The sequence below is a fragment of the Xenopus laevis genome, chromosome 8L, assembly GCF_017654675.1.
Source record: "Xenopus laevis strain J_2021 chromosome 8L, Xenopus_laevis_v10.1, whole genome shotgun sequence".
Lineage (NCBI taxonomy): Eukaryota > Metazoa > Chordata > Amphibia > Anura > Pipidae > Xenopus > Xenopus laevis.
Genome location: NC_054385.1, coordinates 72887508 through 72904295, shown reverse-complemented (window position 1 = coordinate 72904295; position 16788 = coordinate 72887508). Strand labels below are relative to the sequence as shown.

General features: G+C 39.2%; 1 protein-coding gene across 1 annotated transcript; it reads right to left on the bottom strand.

Moving 5' to 3' along the window:
• Positions 1–2917: 2917 nt before the first annotated feature.
• LOC108698664 (interferon lambda-3) lies at positions 2918–7123 on the bottom strand. The gene is made up of 6 exons (XM_018230318.2): positions 5994–7123; positions 5635–5825; positions 5258–5335; positions 4922–5065; positions 4584–4664; positions 2918–3606 (listed from the first exon to the last, which is right to left on the bottom strand). Exons 2-6 carry the CDS (start codon positions 5779–5781, stop codon positions 3517–3519), a joined length of 540 nt encoding a protein of 179 aa, XP_018085807.1. The 5' UTR covers positions 5782–5825; positions 5994–7123; the 3' UTR covers positions 2918–3516.
• Between the last annotated feature and the right edge of the window lie 9665 nt (positions 7124–16788).

Genomic DNA, 16788 nt, shown 5'->3' with positions numbered 1-16788 from the left:
CCATCATGGCACGAAAAATGTCAGGATAGTCCACACTTGGTCTGAAAAGTGTACAAATTTTTGTTTCTTACAATAGTGTCTTTGCGTCTATGGCCAGCTCAAGTCACTGAGGAGTTTCATGAACATATATGTATATATCTTTATAAAGGTCATGGAACAACAAGGTGATGTCTAATATACTCATAGTTTACAAAAGGGGGTACTTTATTATAATACATAAGTTTAAGTGAGTCATGTAACAGAAATTACATCACTAAGCACTGATTAAAACCGATGACATCACTAAACACCATTTATAAGGATATCTATTACAGGACATTCATGGCCCTTGTGTATTACATGAGTTTGGACTACAAAGAAGCAGTGGCCGCCAAGATGCAGACTATGTTGCCCCTCCAAGTGTGCACAGATGGACAAGCACACATGCACGGAAGCGCACATGCGCAAAAGAGCGCACGTACTGATTCTGAGCAAATTGCTGCCGCAGCGGGGGGCCACAAGGGTCCAAACTAGGGGAAGACATCAGAAGAGGTATGTGTCTGGCGCCCCTCTACCTTTGAACCCTAGGCATATGCCTCTGCTGCCTACCCCTAGTTCCCGCCATGCAAAGAAGCTTACTTGAATCTGCATTGTTATATCTCATGCAAGTTGGAGTGCACACTATTTTGTGGATGAAACCTATAACATTGAGAAAATAAGACCCATTGTGGCTCATTTTACAACACTGGAAAAATTTGCCACTGAGCAGCAACCCACAGAAACCAATCAGCTTTCTGCTTTCATTATTCTACCTGCGGCTAGTTAAAATATGCCGATACCCAGGTGTGTTTTAGGTATTTCAGACAGACCTAACAGTAAGGTACCACCACAAAGTCCTACTTATGTGATTGAAATGATTGTTCTGACTTTGAATGCTTTAAATCTCATGAGCAATTTGAGTTTATTTAAACCACTATCACTAAAAAAATCCCTTATTTGCAAATTAAAATTGCATTGTCCCATACACTTACAGTAAGTCTTTCAAAATTCGACTGTTCTAAAAAATTTCAAATATTAAAATTGCTTTAATGTTGTATATGCACCCCCATTGCCTTCCATAGACAGTCTGTGTTTCTTTTATGCTGAACTTTATTTTGCTGTGATTTTTGAATCACAGCAAATTATGTGTTCTTTAATTTTAATAAATTTGCTCTTATCTACAGTATTTGTAGCAAACAAAAAATAAAAGTGATATTTAATAAGAAAAACATGCAGTTTACATCACTTTTTATCTGCTATACTCTGCTCAACAATGCACTTCACATGAAGTGGCATGGAAAGAGTTAAGCCCAAAAGGTTTGAACCTGCATTCGGATAATTTCTCCATTAAAGGAATTGTTCAGTGTAAAAATAAAAACTGGGTAAATAGATAGGCTGTGCAAAATAAAAAATGTTTCTAATATAGTTAGTTAGCCAAAAATGTAATGTATAAAGGCTGGAGTGATTTGATGTATAACATGTCAGTCAGAAACTACTTCCTGCTTTTCAGCTCTCTTGGTTTACACTGACTGGTTACCCTGGTTACCAGACAGTAACCCCCAAATGTAATATTTGGCATTATCGCAGCACGCATTTGCACTTTTGCGAGTATATTTGCGCTAAGCGGAATGCAATATTTTTCGCACAGATATATTACATAAGCACAAAACAACCATATACCTTTACCACATATAAAAAAAAATGCTGACATATATCTTTACCACATATAACTTGACCACATTTTTAAATTACATGAAGAATAGCGAAAAAACTTACGCAATGTGAACGGTGGAATTGCTCCACGAATATCTTTCTGCAAAAGTTGTACATACACCTTTTTCTCACAACACTGATAGCAAAGTCACGTGAACACAATTACATTGGGATTAGATTGCGAATAACATTTGCACTGAACAGCGACTACAGACACGACTCGTTAAAAAACCAAGCGCAATATAAGCAATTTGCGATAAGAAGTTTTATTACATTGATAGCTCAATAGCGCAATAGAGTGCAATAACAAAAGTTCGCAAAGAGGAGGGAAATGGTGGAAACAGTCGCAAATCTAGCAGAACAGTCGCAAAGCGAATTATTACATACTCTCGCACGCAAACTACTCGCAATTCGCTTTGCTGAAAAGCAGGAAGTTGGATTCTGGCTGTTTTATTAGACATCTGTTCACTCCAGCCTTTATATATTACATTTTTGGCTAACTAACTATATTAGAAACATTTTTTATTTTGCACAGCCTATCTATTTACACAGTTTTTATTTTCACACTGAACTATTCCTTTAAGGCAGCTTATCTAGATAAAGGTAAAAACTATGCATATATGTAACATCCTTCCTGGCTTTAAACCAAGTCAGTTTTCCTCTGCTCTATATGTTCTACAATTCACTCTACAGGAAGTGACATGGGCAGAGCAAAACCTGCACAGCATAAGAGTACTTGAGGATAAAAAAAATGTCCATCAAGTTCAACTCAAATAGTTTCATTAGATTTCATAAATTCCTGAAACAGTTCTCCTTGCTTTTGCTCTTTGCTTAGTTAACTTTCCCATACCCCTTGATGCATTCCTTGGCCCTCTTAATGGTTCTTCTACTTTTGCTCTTTCCTTATACTCATGCCTTTTGCTACTGCCTTACATGGCAGGGAAATTTACATGCCTGTGGTGGTTCCCAGTTCTCCTTGGTACCAGAGCAAGAGCCTCTAGAATTCTGGAGGTCACCCAGTTGCTCAGGATTCCACCCTTCTTCAGGCCTTGACTATTGTTGCAACCTGAAACCTCTTGTCTATGTGTTTAGTGTGATTTGCAGTTACGTATTGCACACAGAGTCACTATTACTGTATAGTTGTCATTTTATTTTGACTAAATAACATAATAAATAGTCACAGTCATATTTCCAAAACCAAAAAAAATAATACTTATAGCAATATCACCACCTGGGAGTTAGAATACAATACATTTATAAATAAGAATATTATGTTTACACTGTATTTAATAAATTAATATAAATACAAATAAATATGAGTACAAATATTATACTTGGTATCTTCTTATCTCTTACTTTAAATATAGAGAAATATGTAGCCTCTAATTTAATAAATGCAGGTTAATCCAGTCCATTTGTCAGTCCAATGGTTACAATCAGTGCAGACAGAGGTGTAAGAAGCTGGGTACTGTCCTTACTCTATGTGATGCAGTCTGGAGCAGGAGTAAATGATCCAGTGCCTGCTGTGTATGCAGAAGCGTCACTAGATGAGGGCAGGCCCTGGTGCGTGACGCACAGCCGGGCCCGCCCCCCTCCGAACGGCCGCATTTGTCAGTGGCGCGCGGTCTGACGGGGGGCTCGCTCACACCCCTTGCTCCCCCGGTAGTTCCGCCACTGTGTGTATGGGTTCTGATATGTATGTGCAGGCAAGTGAAGCAGGGGAAGCTTGTGGGAGCATCTCTCCATATGGATTCTTCCGACTCTGCTCCTGAAGAGAGCGGGGCATTATTCCTTATTAGCCCAACACATTACATCTTCAATTAGCAGCTGGATTAGGCTGAGCAACACGGCATCTTTGACACACTGAGAGGAAACCTAAAGAGTGGAGCAAAGATATTAGTACAGAGATCTGACTTTAGGAAATATGGACAGAATTTTAACTAATTCCTAATATCTTTAACTCATTTTGGCATTTTTTTTCCATGTGCTTTCATAGTGTTGTAGGGACCAATAGGGTTAACTTGTCCCCTATGGCTTTAATTCCCTATACTTCCTGATCTTCCTAGTTTTTGGCTAGATGTCCTGCAGCTAGATGTAATTTATATATTTATTTACCAGGAGGTGCTGTGACTACACCCTGTCACACTTGGTATAGTGAGAAAGAAGGGGTGGGTCTAGGCTCTTTGGATGCTGATCCAGCTGGGCAAACCCAGGGGGGGGCCTGGGTACAGCAAGGCCCAGTGGAGCCATGTGCCCTAGAGGGACCAGTACCTCTAGAATAGAAGTCGGGGAGCAGGGACCACGTGAATGAGGCTAGTGAGTGGCAGGGATATATCTGTAATAGACTCTTTAGGAGAGTGAGATAGAGTACAGATAGTAAGAGCAGCTTGGCTCCAACTAGGAGGCATAGCAAGGGGGTAGCTCTCCTCTCAGGCAAGACTGGCCTGTAGTATAGGAACACAGCCTAATAGGGAGAACTTTCACTAACAGCCTAATAAGAATTAGGTCTAGTGAGTTCCCTGATCCCCTGTGTGAGGGTCCAGTTGCTGAGATGATGAGGGTGCCTCTATCCAGATGGACGCTATCGCCTCAGGGAGTTCCACGGCATCTACCTTGGAAGCTCTGTGTAAGCATGTGTGCCTATAAATGCTGCCAATGCCTCTGTACTGATGTAAGTACCCTGTGAATCATTTGTCTCTGACAAATAAAAGTTTATTCTATTTGACTGCAAGAACCTCCTGGCGCCCATTCTTTTCCTGTTTCATAGCACAGTAGCCTGTGGGAGTTGTAGTTGCACTACACCGCAACATGTTGCTCGCAAGCTACTGGTTGGGGATCTAGAGTATCCTCACCCTTTCTCTGAAATGCTTGAGATGGTTCAGCCAAGGCATCAGCTTTTGGGAGGGAGAATCACTGTACAATGGAGACTTTCTCTGGAATGGAAAATAGACATTGTAAGAAAATGAAGGGTTGATATATCTGTAGGAGACAGTTACATTGTATACCTGCATTTTACATCAGTAGAGTCAGTATTACCTGCATGAGCCCCAGTTTCTAGCAGATTATAATGAGTGTGCGTAATACAGAGCATTGACACTGTACATCCATCTCATTGTCCGACAGGCTTGGGTCGATAGAAAACAATTGCCTATGGGGACGGTTACTGATCATATTGACTATTTGAACTTACACAGTGCTTCAGATCATCTTCCAGGCTCAGGAAAAACTCAAGCGGTTGGGAAACAAATTCACTCAGTGGAGATTCGGTCATGTTTGTCAGCACATCTACAGCCAACGTCACTCTCTCTAGAGTCAGAATCTGTTTGTCACTTGCCTGAGAAACAGGATAAAATGACACTTTATTGAAGATATTAGAAATACACCAAGAGAGAGCAAGAGCTGGGTACTTAGAGGTTTCTATATCATGGGTAGGTACAAGGAAAATGCTCTTCATTAAATGCAAAGTAACGCCCCTTAAGACTGCCATAGGCTTTACAGTATCAGTGTGGGAATTACATTTCCTTACCTTCAGGTCACACACAGACGGCTTATGGCGAAACATTTTCTTCTGACATTTTATCCCATCGCTGAAAGGACTTTTCTCCTACAGAAGAACAGACAATGAAATGTCTTGTATGTACAGATGGGCAATGACAGTTATAATCACTCATATAAATGATCCCTGAGGGACACTATGATTCCTACAGTAGGAAGGGATCTTTATCATTATGTTTTAATGGGTTAATCTATTTATCTCTCTATCTCTGCAAATATATGTCCATTGCCTTCCCATAAAGTATGATTTTCACTACAATATTTAATCAGGTCAGTAGCACATTACTAACAGTTAAATTAGACTAGAGGAGTTCCCACAACCCCCTTGTATCTGTGTATCACACTCACATGTTCATTGTGTAGAAGTCTGACGGCCCTTATATCACTGGGGGACAGGGATCTGTATCTGGACATGTGGCAGTGCCTTCTGTGTGGATGTGCTGTCACTGTCACCAGCAGGACCATCATGGCGGCCAGTCTGATAGGAATTGCCATGGCTTCTTGATAAAGGTTCTGTATTCAGAAAGGACTCCGCACACCTGTGACAGATCAGTGAGAACAATGTTAGTGAGTGTGCACAGATCTCATGCAGCATATACACAAACACACAAGCCATATTCCATGAACAGCAAATCCTGCACATTCATAGTTGCACAGCATCCACCACACAACACACAGCCTCCCTATTACATATGTGTCTCCCTTACCTGGTCTCTCAGATGGTTCCTCTGTGCTTCTGGGCTGCAGTTTGTCCCAATGCTTTCCATCTTTATTCTTTTATACCCAGAGCCTCAAATGAAGAGAAAATGCATTTGTGCAAGGGCAGGATATTTTTCTGTACGTCTGACTCTGATGACTACAATAGGACTGGTGAGAGAATAACTGGGAACTAGCAGGATCTTTCACTTTCCTTACTTAGCAGGTGAGGAGATGACGTGGTTATAGGTAGGGAATTCCTCCAGTTATTCACTTTGTCATTATCTGCCTTCAGGGACACACCTGTCACCTGCAGAGATTATCAATGGGGAACACTGCCATCTGGTGGCACAGTTAATGTAATAATATTAATTTGCATAGCATTGAAGTGTCTAACAAAATCCTTATACACCTTTAATTATAACATACTGTTAGCTTGATCTTTCAAAAGGTCTAATGTATGCAGCAAGTGCACAAAACACTCTCCTGCATTTACTAGTAGGAAAGAAATGAACCATCCTGGGGGCTGGGTGAGTATGGGGGATACAAACAGCTGTCAAATCTACTGCCCTTCCCAGTGCAGTGGGAGATTCCAGAGTTGGTTTCTGAGTTGTGAACCGGGAGTAATCAGGTTTGGTTAGAGATGTGAGTTTGATTGAGTTAAACTTGTATCCATTAATAACTATGTGGCATTTGCGTGGCATGCTGCCCCTAGAAATTTGTCATCCTAATTGCAGGTCTGTGTGAGTGCCACAATATAGCATGGTATTTAGCACTGCAGGCACAAATGTGTTATTTTGTCTTTATATCGGCTATGAATTTAATTATTTTCAGTGTGGCTCGTAGTTGCATAAACAGTGTTAGCACACAATATATCAGGGACAGGTAGGTTCCTGTTTGCAAAGAGTGCCTTTAAAATTTATACATTCTAAAGTCAGGTGTTAATATCAGGGCTCCCATATCTGCCTTTGAACACAATTCAGTAGTTCACACACCTGCTTGCTTTTGGCGTTGTTGTCTTGATAAATGTACCTGTTCGCCATCATATACAGGGAAATGATTGCATCAGCATTTTCTTTAACCCTTTAAGTGCCAGCAGAATTTCACATTTTGGTTACGCGAAATGCCAGCCGTTTTTTAAACATTTTGTGCTCTCTCACTTTAGGGGCATTTTCTGAGGGGAAACCTATAGTTTACCTAGGAAAACTATACATTGTTTTTTTCGGTAGAAACTGAGCTTTCTAAATCTGCCTGAGTTTTAATGTATTTCCACCTGTGCAAAAAAATTTATAGTGCTAAATACCAAAAAAAATTTAAAAATTACCATTTTTCATAGTATATCAATTTATACCAGAAAAATATTTCATTTTACGGATGAAAATCCAACTGATTTGGAAAGCCTTATGTCTTTTGAACGTGCCAATACCAGATATGTATAGTTTTAGGGAGATTTAGGACTTCTGTACAGCAAAAACTCCCGGCAGTATATTACCGAATTTTGAAAGCACTAAGGCAGAAAATGGCATGCTTTAGATTCCAAGGCAAAAAATCCTGAAACCATAGGTTTACCCCAGAAAACCATACATTTTTGAAAAGTACACATTCTGCTGATTCCAAAATGGGTAACTATGTCTCTCTACTCCCAACTACCAAACATAAAAGCTTGTCTGAACATAGCGGTTTTTCTAAAAAAAATTCAAAATTCTGAAAAATCACTTCAAAGGTTTTATTTTGCTGCTCCGCATATCCCAAACTATATTAGGTACCAAGAAAAAGCACCTGAAATATGATTGCCAGGGGTCCACTGAACAGTTTGATGCCCATTATGCATAGGTTTACCAAAGTATTTGGCATTTAGAGACACCAATATAAAGTTAGCGCATCCAAATTCTTCAGGACTTTACTTCAGCTACTGAGAAATCAACACATTGACTGCAATTTTTGTGGGGTAAAAACACAGAAATATAGGTTTACCCCCCAAACCCATATATTTTTGGAAAGTACACATTCTACAGAATCTAAAATGGGTACCCATGCCTTTCTGCTCCAAACTACTGAGTCGCAAAGCTTCTGAAAATTGCCTCAAAGCTTCAGCTTCCCAGCACCATATCACCCATGTATCGTTATGCACCAAGAAAAAGCACAATAAAAATGATTGCCAGGGTTCCTCCAAACAGTTTGGTGGCCATTGTTCATAGGTTTAACAAAAGTATATGGCATTTAGAGGCCTCAAAATGAAGTTAGCGCATACAAATAGTCCTGTGGGTAACTTCAGCTAATGAAAAATCATCACATTGACGGCATTTTTGTGGGGTAAAAACACAGAAATATATGTTTACCCCCCAAACCCATATATTTTTGGAAAGTACACATTCTACAGAATCTAAAATGGGTACCCATGCCTTTCTGCTCCAAACCACTGAGTCGCGAGGCTTTGCCAAATTTGGCGGTTTTGGTGAAATATCTGAAAATTGCTTCAAAGCTTCAACTTTACAGCATCGTATTGTCCATGTATCATTACCAGCATAAAACATCCTAAATATGAACGCCAGGGGTCTATTGAACACTTTGATGCCCAATATGCATAGATATACCAAACTATGTGGTGCACAGAGACCCCCAAATGACAATAGTGTATATACATTTTCACGGCTGACGCGCTGGCTGCTGAAATATAAGCACCTGGTGTGTGTATTATGTGACATTAGACCCCCTTAACAGTACAGAGACCCCAGAAAACCATATATTTTCAGAAAGTACACATTCTGACGAATCCAATATGGGTAAATAAGTGTTTCTACTACAAACGGCCAAACTGCAAAGCAATGCTGAACGTAACTATTTTTATCAAATTTCTGAAAATCGTCACAAAGCTTGAATTCTACCCCATTATATGCCCCACATTTTGTAACTTATCAGCATAAAACATCCTAAATATGAACGCCAGGGGTCTACTGAACACTTTGATGCCCAATATGCATAGATATACCAAACTATGTGGTGCACAGAGACCCCCAAATGACAATAGTGTATATACATTTTCACAGCTGACGCGCTGGCTGCTGCAATATAAGCACCTGGTGTGTGTATTATGCAATATTAGACCCCCCTAACAGTACAGAGACCCCAGAAAACCATATATTTTCAGAAAGTACACATTCTGACGAATACAATATGGGTAAATAAGTGTTTCTACTGCAAACTGCCAAACTGCAAAGCAATGCTGAACGTAACGGTTTTTATCAAATTTCTGAAAATCGTCACGAAGCTTGGATTTTACCCCATTATATGCCCCACATTTCATAGCGTATCAGCATAAAACATCTGAAATATGAATGCCAGGGGTCTACTGAACACTTTAAAGCCCAATATGTATAGATATACCAAACTATATGGCCCACAGAGACCCCCAAATGACAATAGTGTATATAAATTTTCACGGCTGACGCGCTGGCTGCTGCAATATAAGCACCTGGTGTGTGTATTATGCGACATTAGACCCCCCCAACAGTACAGAGACCCTAGAAAACCATATATTTTCAGAAAGTACACATTCTGACGAATCCAATATGGGTAAATATGTGTTTCTACTGCAAACTGGCAAACTGCAAAGCAATGCTGAACGTAACGGTTTTTAGCAAATTTGTGAAAATCGTCTCAAAGCTTGAAATCTACCCAATTATATGCCCCACATTTCGTAAAGTATCCGCATAAACCATCCTAAATATGAACGACAGGTGTCTACTGAACACTTTGATGCCCAATATTCACAGATTTACCAAACTATGTGGCGCACAGAGACCCCCAATTGGATATATAGTAGATAAAATTTACAAGACATAACAAAATAATACAGGTACAAGTGTGAAATTCAAATAAATTACTAAAATCCAATAAAACCTAATAAATCAATGCTTTTTTTTTCCAGACTAGTGTAATCAGACATCAGAATTGCAGTTTGAATATTTTAGCTTGGCAAAATAGGTTTTACGGACAAAATAATGCAAGCAACAGTTATGCAGAGCTGAAAATGCAATAAAATGGCTAACAATGCACCAAAATTTCAAAATAATCACTGAAATAACATACAAAAGGTACTGCACAGTACGGTTAGAGAATACGCTATTCGCAAAGGCAATAAAACATTTTTTTTCAGCCAAAAACACAACGATGCGATATGGAAAAAAAAAAGCTACACAACAGCGTATGTGTGTGTGTGTGCATGTGTACAATTGGTAAATTGCATGTTATGTGTGTGTGTTTGTGTGTGCAAGTGTGTGTACCCCCCTCAAGTGTGTGTGACCCCCCTGATCCCCCAAAAATGTATGCGAGTGTGTGTAAGTGTAAATCTTAGCATGTATTAGTGTATAAAGTGTGTGTAAGTGTATTTTGTGTGTGTGTTACACTAACCTGGGGTGTGTAGCTGCAGATCTGTGTCCATGATGGCAGGAGGAGTGGAGGAGCAGGAGGGAGTCGCCAGATCCATTGATTCGATGCATGGGCGTCGCTGGAGGAACACGGAAGTGCAGGCAGCAGCAGCGCGCAGACACGTGTGTCTGTTGCGTCTATGGGGCCCCTGGACGATCGCGCCCCAGGGGCCCCTTTCCCACCCGCTCCGCTCGTTGCCTAGGGGGTTCTGAGCGAGGGGGGAAGGAGCGAGCAGCATTTAAAGCCGCTCCTGAGCTCCCCCGCACGCATATGCTGCAGAACGTAGAATCTACGTTCTGTGGCATTTCAAGATACTTTTCCACAGAACGTAGATTCTACGTTCTGTGGCACTTAAAGGGTTAATAAATAAATAAATATATATATGTATATATATATATATATATATATATTTTAAGAAATACAATGCTGATGCATACAGGGAAATGATCTCCCTGTATATTATATTTGATGGTGAACAGGTACCTTTATCAAGAAAACAAATAAAGGACCAAATGTCTCTGTCTTAAATATATTGATAATGGGTTGAGTGCAGAGGACTCTTGTATTTGTCTATATGTATTTTGTGGTCACAGCCTCATTGCACCCCTGTCTAATGGTTTTAAAAATGAGTGGTGAGCACAACTTTCCCTTGTTTGTTATAGTTTATACAGGAGCAGTGACAAGCTCCATGTTGTAGCTCCCATCCTTCCCAGCTATAGTCAGGTGATCCCACTGGTGTCTAATACAAGGGCAGCCAAGTTTGGGAGTTTTACTTTGAAAGCAGCAAGTAAGTTGCAGGTAAAACTTAGTCCCTTTGTAAAATTTATAATGAAGCAATAGAATTCTTAATGTATCAGCTAAAATTGAGCATAGGACTGGCCAGATATGGGATGACTTTGACGTAGTTGGCCAGCTTAAATATATTGCAATATATGGACAAACAATCCCTGTTTTGTTTAAAGGGTAAGGCATTTTTCAGTAGCAGTATGCACAAAATGTCTCTGTCTTAAATATATTGATAATGGGTTGAGTGCAGAGGACTCTTGTATTTACCTTTATCAAGAAAACAACTCCAAAAGCAAGCAGGTGTGTAAACTACTGAACTGTGTTCAAGGGCACATATGGGAGTGCACACCCTTTACCTTCAGGAGCATGCTAGGAACGGGAGGCAGGGAAGGAAAATTGATTAGTGAAAAGAAATAGAATCATTATAATGCCATGACCTGTTCTAAATAACTGAATACAAAATGCATCTGATATGCAAAAAAGGCACAAGTATTCTAGATTTGATTAAACCCCAAATATCAAGGTTTTTAATCCAATAACCCCCGTTCTGAAGTAGTTAATGATCCCATTCAGCACCTTTTCTACGTTGAGGGACCATATCAATTCCCATAAATCAAATAGTAGGAAATCTAGGTCCTTGTTTTAAGGTATGTTGGGCAAAAGGTAAGTATATTTTGTATTCTTTATTTTTCATTTTGCCAGGTCAAGAAATACAAAGTTTAGAAAGCAAGAAGAAAACAAAAGCAAAATACAGAATCATTTTCCTCATCCTGTCCTCTATTAAGGGGAGGGGGGGCTTGCATATTTTTCCAGTGCCAGGGATTGACTGCCCTTGCTGACTGCAATACAAATCTAATGCAGCCTTTCATAGCAACACGTATAGAAACAGGCAACACTGAAAAAGCAGCAACTCAGGGTTCCCAGGCAAATCTATCTTTGAGGTATTTTTCAAATGTTGGAGCACCTCAGCCCAGAAAGGTTTAATACCAGATATGTACAGGAGTACCTCTATCCTTGCTGCACCAACAGTATATATATAGCAGAGGTGGAAGGATACAGTCATATCAAAAAGTTTGGGAACCCCTCTTAATTCTTTGGAGTTTTGTTTATCATTGGCTGAGCTTTCAAAGTAGCAACTTCATTTTAATATTAAACATGCCTTATGGAAACAGCAGTGACATAAAGTTTATTGAATATTCAGAAATATGCATCATAACAAAATTAGACAGGTGCATAAATTTGGGCACCCCAACAGAGAGATTACATCAATACTTAGTTGAACCTCCTTTTGCAAATGTAACTGCCTCTAGACGCCTCCTATAGCCTTTGATGAGTGTCTGAATTCTGGATGGCGGTATTTTTGACCATTCGTCCATACAAAATCTCTTCAGTTCAATTAAATTTGATGGCTGCCGAGCATGGACAGTCTGCTTCAAATAATCCCATAGATTTTGATGATATTCAAGTCAGGGGACTGTGACGGCCATTCCAGAATATTGTACTTCTCCCTCTGCATAAATGCCTTTGTAGATTTCCAAGTGTGTTTAGGGTCATTGTCTTGATGGAATATCCAACCCCTGCCTAACTTCAACTTTGTGACTGATGCTTGAACATTATCCTGAAGAATTTGTTGATATTGGGTTGAATTAATCCGACCCTCCATTTTAACAAGGGCCCAGTCCCTGAACTAGCCACACAGCCCCACAGCATGATGGAACCTCCAGCAAATTTGACAGTAGGTAGCAGGTGTTTTTCTTGGAATGCGGTGTTTTTTTCTCATGATTGGACTCACCAGCCTATGAAGGCTAAACAAGCTAATCCAACCAATTTGGTGTTGCCAGTTATCAGTATTGAGCAGTTACATGCATTCAAATTAGCAAAATTACAAGGGTACCCAAATGTTTGCACAGCCAGTTTTCCACATTTGATTTAATTTCATACAACTGAATACTGTGTCACTAAAATTCTTTGTTCAGAAAACACCCCAGTACTCAGATGTTCCTGGGAAATTAAAGACATACCACTGTTATCTTTTTTTGTTGAAAGTGGAGTCAATTATTATGCAGGCTGAGAGGGGTTCCCAAACTTTTTCATTTGACAGTAGATTCTCTTTAACAGAGACAGTCAAAGGTAAAATCTCAATTTTTAAAAAAAATTTGTCTCTTGTATTGCTATGCTCATTTTGTGTGTTAGGACAAAGGTCTTTGGCCAGTCTGCATCACAAACCACTCACCCAAATTCTTATTCCTAGTTTATGATATACGTTTTAGATTTAACTCTCTGGTCACTTGTGTCTTTTAAGCCAAACTGAAATAACATATTTAGGGGGACTGATTGCCACTATCAGATTATCAGAGGACAACATCCAGTCCATCAATACCTTCCCGCGTGTAACCAACAATATATTGAAACTGGTAAATCTGTTTTAGGTCTTCCTGTGATGCCATGAAATAAAATGGCAATAATCCTTTTTCAGTTAATATTTAATGCATCCTCTTTTTTAATTCTCAAAAGCCCTGTTTGCAGAGTCCTGGTGGGATTACTGAATGCAAACAACAGGGGGCCTTCTAAATGGGTGATGTCCTAAAACTGATGTATTATTTGGTTCCACTGTCTCAAACTTATCCTTGCTATCAGAAAATACTTCTCATAGAGGGAGAAATGTAATTTCAAGTTTTTTTTATTATTTTTATTATTACCCAATCCTTTCCTGACACAACGAACTGGTAATCTAATTAACATGATTGTCTGAGCATACATTTTAACCTCTCATAACCCCCAGACCCACTTTGGATTTAGGCCTTAAAAATCAGTCTTAATATTCAACATATTTTTTTTTTTTAAAAAAGAGGATCTTTTATTGGCCATTCTCTCACAAAGCCTTACCCATATGTTGTTAACCCACCTGTGAACAAGTACATATAATTCTATCTTAAATGTAATATCCAACCATGTGTGAATGATGGAACAAAATAACCAGTAACAGTGGGATTTCTTGAATAGAGAACACCTACGGAGAAAGCACACCCCTGCCCTGCCTGCGGGGTCTACTTCCTGTATAGTTACGCCAGTGGTGCAGTTTTGGATAGAAATCACCATTTTTTTACCCAGCCCACTCCCAGTATCAGTTCACTCATGCTTACACAGTTGCACCTGATCACTTTGGTGTGGCATTGATAATAGCATTAGCATGTCACTCACTTGGTACCAGCAAGCAGAACCTGCTTGTGGAATCCTTTAGCACCATGAATATATTCACTTGTGGCGGGCGCATTGGTGCTTCAGTATTCTGAAGTGCAAGCAGCATGCATGGTGCAAGTACATTTTACCTAAGTGTACAATTGTGTGCCCATTTTAGTTCTCCACATTTGCAGTCGTGTTTTTTAGTTAACCCTACATAAATCAAATTAGGGATGCTCTGAATCCACTATTTTGGATTCGGTCGACCCCCCGAATACTTTGCGAAAGATTTGGCCGAATACCAAACCAAATTTTCATATGAAAATTAGGGGTGTGAAGGGGAAAACATTTTTAACTTCCTTGTCTTGTGACAAAAAGTCACGAGATTTCATTTCTCGCCCCTAATTTGCATATACAAATTATAATTCGCTTCGGCAGGGCAGAAGGATTTGGCCAAATCCTACTTACAAAGGCCGAATCCAGATCCGAATCCTGGATTCGGTGCATCCCTAAATCAAATTTATTTATTTTTTTATTTATGGCTTGCATATTTACAAACATACCATACAAAGTTCAGCTTATAATCAAATAAATATTCTAACCATTGCATGTTTGCAATTCATGGTTTAGTATTTTATACTAAACATAGGACTATATACAGCTAGATAGAGCAGCCAGGGACAGAAGAACATCTGTCTCTCTGACTACAGAAAAACACAAAAGCAAACCATGAAAAAGGCTAAAGGGCCAAAAACAAAAGTAAACAAAAGTAAATGAATGACAAAAACAGTGTTGGTCAGTACCTTTCTCTTCAGCAAGACGTATTTGTTCCACTGTGGCAGAAGCAGCATTACGCAGTTATTTTTATTTAGCTAGGTTTATGTACATTCCAGGTGCCAGGGTAAATGGACAGCCTATTAATTGAATATACCATGCTTTTAGTTGACAATTCTAGTGAATCAGTTAACAAATCAACACAAAGAATATTTCTCTTCTTTCTTTGAATATCCCACATAACCCATATCCTAGATCCTAGGGGAGACGATCATAACAAAGGGATCAGGTGTGGCTCAATTCTGCTTATCCATTAAAGCAATTTAAGTGCAAACCATGTGTACTTTTTGTGAAGGAATACTTTGTTATAATGATAGTTGGAATCATCCATAAAGCATGAAAGCGCTGCTGCCATGTACAGTTGTACTATATGAAATGAGAAAAAACAAGTATGTATAGACCACCTGTACAATAAAGTTATAACTGTGTAGGGACCATTCTCCTTAACCATTACACATTATTCTAAAGCCATATGCATATTTTGTATTGCAATGATACCTTAGATTAGGGTAAAAATGAAAATATATAAAATCAGTATTAACCACTATTAAAAAAAAATGGTATCTTATTATTTACACTGCATCTAGGAGCCTTGAGGAACTCTGATGTGAACACATTTGAGATATTTCAAATTAAACAAATATATTAATATTGTCTAAGCCTTTTTAGACTTGTGTGCATAGGAATTGGTGGTTACGGAGTATACAGGGCATTGAGAGGGTATTTTTAGCCTGCAGGGAGGAATTTTCCATAAAAATATTAAGAAGAAAGGTGCCTAGAAGTTTTACATTAAATATTAGGACTTCTTTGGGTATGATTTGGTACTTTTAGACAGCAAAGCAGCATGTAGCTTGGGCCACAAACTGACAAACAATGAAACCCACAGTGCCATCTCTCTCTTTTATTGACTACACCATATAAATTTTACACAGTGAAAGTTCTGAGTAAAATAGGTGGCAAAAATTAAAAAGACCAACACGTTCACATCCACTAAATGACAATACAGTAAGATCCCCCAGGAGCTTTAACAGCTACAGGGCCATTTTACCGCTTTCTGCACAATTGTGGAGAGTACCAGGCAATACTAATGACATTGTATTGGCATGTACAGGTGCTAACCAAATTTGTAGTTATATTGGCTTGGTATTAATAGTAGCAGTTTCTATCTTCAGTGACTGCCAACTGACCATGTAGTTTATATGCTAGCTTCTTCTAAGAGTGTATATATATATATATATATATATATTCCCCCCCCAGCAGCCAAACAAAAGAACAATGGGAAGGTAACCAGATAACAGCTCCCTAACACAAGATAACAGCTGCCTGGTAGATCTAAGAACAGCACTCAATAGTAAAAACCCATGTCTCACTGAGACACATTCAGTTACATTGTAAAGGAAAAACAGCAGCCTGCCAGAAAGCATTTCTCTCCTAAAGTGCAGGCACAAGTCACATGACCAGGGGCAGCTGGGAAATTGACAAAATGTCTAGCCCCATGTCAGATTTCAAAATATAAAAAAAATCTGTTTGCTCTTTTGAGAAATGGATTTCAGTGCAGAATTCTGCTGGAGCAGCACT

Excerpts from the sequence above, each read along its gene's own strand:
- LOC108698664 (XM_018230318.2), bottom strand. The coding sequence starts at position 5,781 with ATGGCAATTCCTATCAGACTGGCCGCCATGATGGTCCTGCTGGTGACA. Across the intron at positions 4,665-4,921 it reads AAGATGATCTGAAGCACTGT|AGAAAGTCTCCATTGTACAG; the intron begins GTAAGTTCAAAT and ends TTTCCATTCCAG. Across the intron at positions 3,607-4,583 it reads TCAAGCATTTCAGAGAAAGG|GTTTCCTCTCAGTGTGTCAA; the intron begins GTGAGGATACTC and ends TCCACTCTTTAG.